The sequence below is a fragment of the Cinclus cinclus genome, chromosome 1, assembly GCF_963662255.1.
Source record: "Cinclus cinclus chromosome 1, bCinCin1.1, whole genome shotgun sequence".
In the NCBI taxonomy this organism is placed as follows: domain Eukaryota; kingdom Metazoa; phylum Chordata; class Aves; order Passeriformes; family Cinclidae; genus Cinclus; species Cinclus cinclus.
In genome coordinates, this window is record NC_085046.1 from 4828733 (window position 1) to 4839513 (window position 10781).

General features: G+C 35.5%; 1 protein-coding gene across 1 annotated transcript in view; it reads left to right on the forward strand.

Moving 5' to 3' along the window:
• The first annotated feature begins 352 nt into the window (after positions 1 to 352).
• LOC134051513 (sodium channel protein type 5 subunit alpha-like) overlaps positions 353 to 10781 on the forward strand; it is a 29214-nt gene continuing 18785 nt past the window's right edge. Inside the window, 10 exon segments of the mRNA XM_062505304.1 lie at positions 353 to 733; positions 2118 to 2236; positions 2746 to 2835; positions 3903 to 4031; positions 6068 to 6159; positions 6986 to 7225; positions 7794 to 7857; positions 8523 to 8667; positions 9838 to 9859; positions 9862 to 10031. Of these exon segments, the coding sequence (XP_062361288.1) occupies positions 464 to 733; positions 2118 to 2236; positions 2746 to 2835; positions 3903 to 4031; positions 6068 to 6159; positions 6986 to 7225; positions 7794 to 7857; positions 8523 to 8667; positions 9838 to 9859; positions 9862 to 10031 (1341 nt within the window). The 5' untranslated portion in view covers positions 353 to 463.

Below are 10781 nucleotides of genomic sequence, written 5' to 3' on the forward strand. Positions count from 1 at the left end.
TGGAGAATAAGGTGCTGAGCTCTTCTCCCTGGGATCCTGTGACAGCACAGGGAATGGTCCAGAGCCACACTGCAGGGGGTTTACATGGGACATTAGGAAACATTTCTTTGCTAAAAGGGTGGTCAAACCCTGGGACAGGCTTCCTAGGTGGATGGCTGATGCTCCAGACTTGTCAGTGTCTAAGAGGCACTTGGGCAGTGCCCAAGGCCTTACAATGGTCAGCCCTGGACTGGTCAGGCAGTTGGGCTGGATGCTTATTGTAGATTCTTTTCAATTGAAATAGTCTATTCATATTCTACTCTATTTTTTTCTATTTTATCCTATTTTGACACAGAATTTCAGAGGAGTGAAAAAAATTTATCTAATAGATATTAAAGCTGTGTGTTATTTTCTGGTATTTTCTAATTGTCAAGAGCTTTCTTCCTTAAGTTACCTCTAGTACTGGAAACAAACAGAAGGAAAAATGGATACCTCATTTTGGTCATCAGAAATTAACAGTTTTCGACGATTCACCCCCGAGTCCTTGGCAGCAATTGAGGAAAGGATTGCCAACAAAAAAAGGGAGAAAGTTGAAGTTAAAGAGAAGAATAAGGACCAAGGAGCTGAAATAAAACTTACTCCTCAACTTGACCTGAAAATCTGCAAAACGTTGCCATCTCTGTATGGGGACATTCCTGCAGAGCTAGTTGGGGAACCCCTGGAGGATTTTGATCCATACTACAGTGATCACAAGGTTAAAACCTCCCAAAGCATTTTTTTTAATTTATTTTTGCTGCTGAATTCTTAAGGGATAATAATAGCTCTATTCAGGAGGTGCTGGGGTTTGATTATTTTTTTTTTTAGACAGACATTTGAACATTACTGACAATTTTTGGGGTGGAATTCTAAGGTATGCTCTGCATTATGGAATAAAGTGGCATTTTAAGTTCTACTCAAGAATCAAAATTAATTATGAAAACATGTGATTGGTGCACTTTAATAGTAAATATATTCTAGGATTAGTGATGCTTTGTTTTCCAGAGCAGTTTGTCTGATGCCTGTGGGGCTGAACTCCCTGTTGTATAAACAGTGCCTGTCCAACAGTCATTCATGCTGGAATTGCAGATGCTTTCACAGAATTACAAATGCTATACAAATTGAGGGAGGCACATTTGAGATATTTCCATTACCCTGTGTAGCAAACCCATGTTTTTTCATTGTCCTAAATTAATTTTCTGTAACTTTATGTCTCACTGGCTTTGTTTATTGTTCCATATTTGTATTGCACATACTCCATGCTACTCCAAAGTGATTGGTGATGCTGACTATAGCAGTGTATAAAGTAGATAGTCTAGGAATCCCTTCTAAATTAAATTCTTAAATTAAATTATTACTACTGTCAAGGAATACTTGATATGAAGAGCAGAAGGTTCCATCCAGTCCCAGTTGCTGTTTTAATGTATGCCAGCAAGGTACTGGAGTGTAATAATTTTATCACAGGACATGCTTTTATCTTCCAGATACCTTTTTCTCAAAGTAATCAAAGTGATACTATTGATGAAGAGGAACTAAGGTTGATTGACTTGAAGAAATTTATATTAAAGCTTTCCGTTCAACAGATTTCATTTTTACTATATAGAAAAATGCTGGGCTGCATGGACCTTAGGGTAGTTTAGAGGGAATTTACAGTACTACGTGACAATATAGAGATATTTCAAAATTACAATTTTTGCCTTGTCCAGGATTTTGGCAGTGCTACACAATGTGTATCTTATGTATCTAAATAACTTCTTGTAGCCTATAAAACTGTCCAAGAGTAAGGTATTAAGATCATTGTTACAGTCCCAGAGTAGTAATTTAATTACTTTGACCAAGTGAATATGATTACTTGCTCTTCATATTCATTCCCATTATGACTTCTTCCTCTCAGGCAATAATGAACTTTTATAGAGCTGCTCTCTTTCCTTCAAAATGTGTATAATCAAGTCACAGCTCCAAGTAGGAATAAAGGAAAGCTGTACTCCTAAGTGCAGTTAGATATAGCTCTAGATGCACACTTGGAAAACTGAACATGAAATATTGGCAGAAATTTCTAATTCATTTGAATGTTTCATATACTACGAATCCTTTCTTTATAGACTTTTATGGTGCTAAATAAAAGGAGGACTATTTTCCGATTTACTGCCACACCTGCCTTGTTTATATTTGGTCCTTTTAATCCAGTCAGAAAAGCAGCAATTAAAATTCTGATCCATTCATATCCTTTCATTGGTTTCACTGAATTGAATATTAAAATATTCTGTGTCATTTTCTGTCATTCTGTTCCTCTGTTTCTGCTCTTTCTGCTTTTATTTGGAATTATTAATTAGTGGAAATAGCTTTTTTTAGGTCTGAACCTGTCAAACATGTTGTGTCCCACTAGTGTCCTAACTTCCAAAACCATGTCCCCATGCAGATAATTAATTTTTATATTTAAAACATGAATTTTGCGCAGCTGAGAAGGTTTGATCTTGTTGGGGGATTCTTGGGATGACCCTGTGCAAGGATGGGAATTAGATTTCAGTGATCCTTGTGGGTCCCTTCCAACTCAGGAAAATTTGTGATTCTGTTATAAGTTTCTTTTGAAAACCCAAGAAAAGTTCTGGGCATATTCAAATGAAAAGGAATTATCGGGATACTTGTGTGGTTTTTGTGTGTGGAAATCAGCGAATTGTATGAGCTTCATTTTTTATAATTTAGCGTTTTTTTCCTTAACTTACTATTCACGTTGTTTCTTGGCATTATTACATGCACTGTGTTACTCAACTGTATGGCTATGACTATCCCTCACCTTCTTGTAGAAGCCTACTGGACTGAGTAAGTACCTCAGTGGCCATGTGCTTACTATTTTTCCAAGAATACTAACGTGCGGGACTGAAAAATTTAAATAATGTGGTGGTCTAATTCTGGGGCTGGAAAATTCTCAGACAGACCTCTGAGGAAGGCCGAGGATTGCTATTATATCACACAGTGTTTTGTGGAGCTTCAGTGCCTTTTCTTAGAAACTCTCACCATTTGGCCTTTTTTTCTGTTTTGCCTAGTTTTGCCGTCTGGTGTAATATAGGAGGTTGGTCGATTTTTCCTTTTGAGGATTAAATCTTTTTGATAGACTGTACAGCAGGATTTTAACTTAATATCTCTCATTCTACAGCAATAACCTGAATGTCTGTTGTAGTTGCCTCATGCAAAAGCTATAAATGAATAAATACTCTTTTTTTTCTTTCCTTTTTTTCTTGGTGACTCTCCTAAGTCAGTTGTTCCCCCTAGGAAGCAATTTATTTGTAATGTCTTGCTTCCTTTTGTACTTGTACACTGTATCCAGTGTAACTTGAGTTAATGTTACAGAATTAAATATGGAAAATGTGCCTGGAGCTTCAGAAGTTCTGTAATTTTAATTCCTAATATTTTGGGGTAAGCATGGTTATAACTTAATTTTCTGTAGGATTTCTTTCAGTTATAGTGTATTTGTCAGAATAAATATGTAAAATGTGCAAACTTTACAGGCTGAAATAAATCTTTGTTGTTATTGTTCTGCCAGAATGGTGAGGCCTTGAAGTTTTCCAGCATGCTTTAGAACATAAACACAGTCTTAAAAATGTTTCCTAAGGAAATGTGATCTATCCTTCATCCAGAAATAGAATTATATGCTTATGTGAGTGTTTATATTTGTAGATTCACGTGGAAAATTTACTAAAATTCAGGAAGACATCTTGTCCCCATGATGCTTCTGAAAGTAATGCAACCTGTCCTGCTTTGCTTCACATTTTCTACATTTATCTCCATGCAGGGACTAAATCAGAGAAAAGATAGAAATGTGCCTGGATGTGTATCAGTCTCATTAATATTTTTATTTCTGTAACTTTAATGTACACCTTCTTCCTCAGACATGTTTTCTCTGCCATATATACTGCTGAAATACTGATTAAAATAGTAGCGAGAGGATTTGTTTGGAATGAATTTACTTTTCTTCGAGATCCGTGGAACTGCTTGGATTTTTCTATTATTATTGTAATGTAAGTAAAACTCAGTTATTCTTTCACACTTAGGGGACAAAACCACAGAGACAATACCATTTGGTGTTGCTGAAATTCCTTACAGTTGATGGCGTCGTCCCTGCTAAGCTGTGTTTGAATCACAGTTTGCATGTGTGCAAAGAGAAAAACAGGCTTTAAAGTAAGACATCAATTAAAAGCTCAGCTTATAACAGTGTGATAGTTTTAATTTAGTCTATATTTAAATTTTTTCAAGAGCTAATTGCATAAACTGCCTCTTTATATTGTCTTAGCTGAACTCGGGATCAGATGAAACTCATTTAAGAAGGGTCCAAAATGGGTCACAAGGTGTTGAATGACTTGGTGGTAAATAATAGATGAAAATCCCAGGGCCAAGTGACGCTCAAGGAAGAACACACCTTGCTTTACATACAAATTCATGGGCTCTGAAATAGCCTTCACTTGTTGGGAAGATGATGTTGGAGTTTAAACAGACAGTTTTGTAAAAGCACCACTCCAGCATGCAGTCATGGTCAGAGAAGGAGGTAGAAAATGAAGATATTGTGGGTAAGAATTAAAGAAGCAGAACACACATTATTTCTCTGTGTAGCCTGTATTTTAATTCAAGACCTTGTGTAGTTTTGCTCCTCACATGTCAAAAGATGTCAGAATTAAAAAAGATGCAGTGAATATGTGCATCTGTAATTCCACATACCAAAAAACTAAATAGAGTAAAACTCTCATGAAAAAAAACTATCACAGAGCAGGAGCACAGCTGAAGTGTATGGCACAAAGACAAAAAATAGAATAAATAATATTTTTTTTCTTAAAAGAGCTAAAGGCACCAAATGAAGTTGTCAGGTGGCAGAATAAAAAAGAAGGGAGTAGTTTTAACACTACATGTAGGTTTTTCCTCATTTGTAAATAATAGGTTATATATACACAGGTGTCATCACACACATCTATGTGTATATGAACAATTATTCTTATGGGTAATAATGAACTGCTAAAGAGCTTAAATATTGTTGATCATCAGCATCTATCACTAGATAGTTACTGATAATTACAACTATCACGGGACAGTCCAACAGCTGCATGAAAAATTTAATTTATGGTTCTTTTTCCCTATCTGCACCCCTAATTAATTGCTGTTCAACTTTACAGTAAAGTACCTTCACCTGTTTTTTTCCATGTCTTATAGTACAAGGAAAACTATTTGGAAAATAGCTCAACTGCTAACTCAACTGTAATTATTGCTTAAGGTACTTGATAATTATTCAATCTTACAGGCTAAGCAAAGTCAATGTGCTCTGATCCGCTGCTGACAAAGTCCTGCTTTGAGAGAGAGGTTGCCTTCCCAATCACTGTTGTCTCGGATTTTGTTATTGTGACTTTATTTTTTAAGGAATTCTGTTATAAGTTATGACCTTGTCATGAGATGGGTCACAATTCATGGTCTTTCTGACATGAAAGAAGTTTTAGAAAATTTGGGGTAACTGGTTAAGGTGCTGTTAGAATATGCAATGCTTTAGAATACTGATTTGATGAAATTTTCTAATTGTTGAAATGTTAAAATTGAAACAAGTTTCAATACTCAAGTTCTCACTGTTAAATGTTAGAAAGACACGTGGTACAGAATAAACACGTTATAAATCTGTTGCTCAGCTTCCTTCTCCTGAAGTGCGTATTTTGTTTTGAAATCACTGCAACATGTACTTTTGTGAGAGGAGCCTCAGTGTTAAGAGTGTTGTTATGACATTGATAGTTTTATATTTATTTGACATTCTGATGGATACACTCTTCCAAGGTTAAAGCATACAAATCCACACTATGCAGGAGCTTATTTTCAGTATTTCTTTTCAGAGGCACTGCTCCAAAGCCCCATTACTTTATATCCATGCCTAGAAATGGATTTAGATTCCTAATTTTAGGCATGTATCTTAGGATATATTTGACCTATTTTTTTCTGCAGTGTATTCATTACTGCCTGCTCCATAAGCAAATGGTTTGAAAAGCTCCATCCTTGTCATTCAGTTGAGTGTGGGTTAATTTTACAGGTACATTACTGCATTCCAGAGTGTTGGCAATGTTTCAGTTCTTCGAACTTTCAGAGTACTGAGGACTTTGAAAGCTATTTCAGTAATACCAGGTAAGGAACAACACATCTTACTGAATTTCTCTCTGTTTCACCAGAATGCAAATTCTAATTCCACTCCTCTTCTTGTCTTCCTGTACCCCAAGGAATCCCCAGGTGTGCCTGGTTTGCAACCTTGGCAGCACCCTAACACATTTTTTAAAATCATCTTTCCTTCAAATTATTATGACAAAGGGAAATTTATATTCTGCATTTTTTCACCCCATCACTGACGTACACTTTTATTTAGCACAGTGCCTTTGTCTCTTTGTTTCCCAGGAGCAGGCCACTGTATGTAATATGTTCTCTTAATGTAATATATCTGAACCACCATATTTCTAGTTTCATGTTCTACCTCATTAGCTTAGCCTTCTCTGGTTTATTTCCCTGAGAGCTGATTTTACAGTCTGAGAGACTTTAATTTGTTTCCTTACCGACCTCAGCCACTGTCTGGATTGTGTGTAATACTTCCAACAGTATGTTGCATATGCTATCCAGATAATCAATATTTTTGTGTCATGTCCCTAATTAAGGTACCAGAGGATGACTTCAGAGTCCAACTGCAAAAATTCACTTGAAAATCTATAAATTACTATATATCTCATGATCATAATATATATATTAACTTTACCATTTCCATGTAATTGCAAATATATTTTTGATTTTGCAATGAAATTATAGAAAGAATGACACATTGAAGGTGTTTAATTTCAGTGTCAAAGCCACACATTAATACTTTTTCTTTGTCTTTAACAAACTTGCAGCTGTCATGTCTTGTCATATAGGAACATCATCACTTTCCTTTTCTCACTTTCCATGTTACTGGATCTTATTTTCCTAGGTCTGAAAATCATTGTAAATTCACTTGTTGAGTCTGTTAAGAAGCTTGTGGATGTGTTGATCCTGACTGTATTTTGCTTGAGTGTATTTGCCCTCATAGGCCTCCAGCTTTTTATGGGCAATCTAAAATCCAAATGTGTCCTCAATAAAACTCTGTACAATGACTCGTTATGTAAGGATCCCAAGATATATGTACCAAGTGATGAAGGTAAATGTTTTTTATTTCTCCCTTATATAATCTGTGTATCTTCCTGTGTATATATTTATTTTTTACAGAGATATTAAAATATAGTTGCATGTATTTCTGCCAAGAAGATTTGTCCTTCCATTTGCACAAGTAGTAGTATGAAGTCTCTGGACAACTGAATATGAGATTTGTAAATCCTGGGTTTGGAGAGAGATCGGCAGTCTGTGGGATAGAAGGGACTGAGTTTTCAATAATTTTCTTCTTTATCTGTGCATTGCACAGGAATCTTAATTTTAGGGGTACTGCACAGAGAATGATTTTTTTCCATCACTTACTCTGTATTTTATCTACTTCTCATAGAGATCCTTATTTTTACCCAAGATCAAATACAATCTTACATTGTTAGTTGTGCAGCAAATTGTTACTATTTATTTTAAATTGTCATAGAGACAGATCTGCTGAGAATCAGTCCTGTATGCCCTTTGTTGGGAAAGTATCTTTCACAGAGGTTTGATCCATCAAAGTGTCTATAAAGTGCAGTAATGTTTGGTTTACCATCAGAAAGCTGTAGAAAATGAAAACTTCTGATTTTATGATTCCTTGATTTCTTTATTTTCATTAGAGCTCTGCTACAGATTGGAAGACTCTTCTGAAATATTGCTCTGTGGGTACAGTGTAGAACCCAAGTAAGTGAGCAAAGCAGTTTTAGTACTTTCTTATTTTTTTTCTCCAGATGAACTGTGGTTTTAGTTTTGGTCTAAAGGAATGGTGATGATTTTTATGGAGGAGAAAATGGATCAGTGGGGTGTGTTATTAAATTAAAAACCAGATATTTCACACCAGAAAAAAATGAAGTACAAGGATGCAGCTAATTTTATATGTACTTGTTACTAACCACTGGGAGTATAATGGTAAGGTAGAATGATATAGATGAGAAGGGGAACATATCATAAAGATGGTTTAGATATTAATAAATTCTCCTCTCCTCATCTTGGTGAATTATGTAAAAGTAAAGGTATTTCCATGTTTCCTTTCTCTGTGTATTCATTTGGACATATCCTACATCAGTGAGAGTTTTTGTCTAGGCCCAAACTAAGGTGTCTGTCTAGTTTTCTTTACTAGCAAATGGCTCTCTGGGATGCTCAGATCAGAATTCCAGAATCAGCCCTTCTGGCAGGAATATTTTGGGGAATAATGGAACCTCATTTTAGAGAAACTGAACAAATCTTTATTTGTAACTGTGTATTGGATGCTTTCAGGTTTAGTTGAATCTCCACGTAAGTTGTTGTTTATAGATATAAACAACATAATAAGCAACATAAATGCTGTTTAACATTTCTTTTGTGGTTAGTAAAGAGTGTCCAGAAAACTACACCTGTGAGAAGATTGGGAGCAATCCTGACTTTGGTTATACAAGTTTTGACCATTTTGGCTGGGCCTTCCTCTCTGTGTTCCGTCTGATGACCCAGGACTACTGGGAGCGTCTCTACAGACAAGTGGGTACTTTTTTACCTGCTGGAATGACTTTAGATATGTCCACTAGAAAAGTCTGTATTGGTTTTAACATGACTGACACCAATTTTCTTTTAAAATCAATGTAAGTGTTAAGGAAATAGAGTCAAGTGACTGAGCTGTCACCTTTTGCATGTGACACTGGATGGGAGCAATCCTGCTAGTTTTGCTGGAGAACATGCTTGGGTCAGTGGTTAAGAGTGAAATAAGAGTTAAATATTTGTATGCAACCATCCAAGGATTGGGATATGGAGCAAATCTAGCCAGGGAGCTCCCTGCCACTGCAGGGAATGTGAGGATTTGTCACATTCTCTGCTTGTCTTCCTTTTAAGTGTTGACTCCTCATCAAACCTTTTGGCTCAACATGTGCACTTTCATTTTGGACAACATGGTACTAAAAAAATTGGAGCTTTTATGTTTTGATTCTGAGAGTTGAATGTAACTTCTCAATTCTGTGGGTTTTTTTTAAAAAAACGATGTAAAAATACCTGTAGAGAAGTTCCTGGATCCCTTACATCTGTACAGTGCCTTTGCCAGACAGCAACAAAATACTCTCTGCCTTGTTCTGTACCTTTCATATTGGTCCATTTTAATTCTTTTTCCAGTCAGCCTTTTTTAACTGAGACCTTTTAAAATGGATACATCTGGCTTTTGAAGGTGATGTGATTTTTTTTTAATGTCTCACAGCTTAATTTTGAACCATGTCCTCTGCTACAATTTTAAAAAAATAAGAATAAGATAATCAGTCTAAATATTGCCTCTGATTCTGAAATTAAAACATCTTTCATGATTGTATAGATAATCCTAGCTTTCATCTTTATTACCGAGTTTCATTTATTTCTTCCAGTCACCTGTTTAAGTCTTTACAGATGAAGTTGTCTTCTCAAAGCTTAAACTCTGATGATCATTTGCTTGATTTGCTGATATTCGATTTAATTTTAAGAATGGGATTTTTGAATTCTTTTCTACAGTACATGACATTTTTATGTTTAACTCAGACCAGAAGCAGATCCTACTGTTGTTCATTGAAAACACTTCAGTACATTAACCTTTTGTATTGCATGGGAAAATAAGTTGTTTAAACTTATTTTGAAATTGCTTTGTAAATGTTATTTTGTTAAGAAGTTATTACCACCTTTACCTTTTCCTCACAGACCATCCGTACATCTGGAGTGTCCTCTGTCTTTTTTTTATGGCAGTCATCTTCTTCTGCTCATTTTATCTCTTCAATCTGATCTTGGCTGTGGTAACTATGGCATATGAAGAGGAAAATAGAGCTACTCATGCTGAAACAGAGGCAAAGGAAAAGCTGCTTCAGGATGCCAAACAAATTATAGAGAAGGAACAGGTTTGTAAATTATCATATATAATCTGTAGTTCCTTTTGTTTTCTTCTGCTTGTGAGATATAGAAATAATGTTTTGAATTAAACATGGGCTTCTTACAATACATTCTGACACTTCATTTCTGTTTATGTCTTTACAAATGCGTATATGCATGTATATATATGTTTAAATATGTAAGCATTCCTGTAATAGAAAAAAAACATAATGAATCCAAGTTAAAACGTATTAAGTTCTAGGATTTGCAGACCTGACATTGTATAGGAATGGCTTTATGGCAAGAAAGTAACTTTCATGGTATTGCATGAGTGCTGGACTCTGTAATTTGCCCTGTTCTTGTACAGTACCATTATTCCTGTGTCCAAAAATTCCTTGGGTATCCCTTCCTCATATTACTGCAGGAAGGAAACATGAGTGGATACATTTTATCTTCTACCTGAAATAAAAGATATCATTGATTTACTGCTAGCAGTCAGAAAAATCAGACTTGTAAGCAGACAAACAAATATTCTAGAGCAACTATCAAATTTCATCATTAAAGTGTAAGGCATCACCATTTTATCAAGTTCCTCCTCTAAAGTTGTTGACAGCTCTGTAATGTTTCTCAGCCTGACATTCCACCTTGCCAGGCTTTGCTTAGGCTTTTCTTCTTTCTGTTTTCCTTTTCCTTCCTTCTATTTTTCTTTTAACAGGGTTAAGATTTAGGAAAATTTGACATTTTAGAATTTAGTTTGAGCCCTTAGTCTTGGTTTCAAG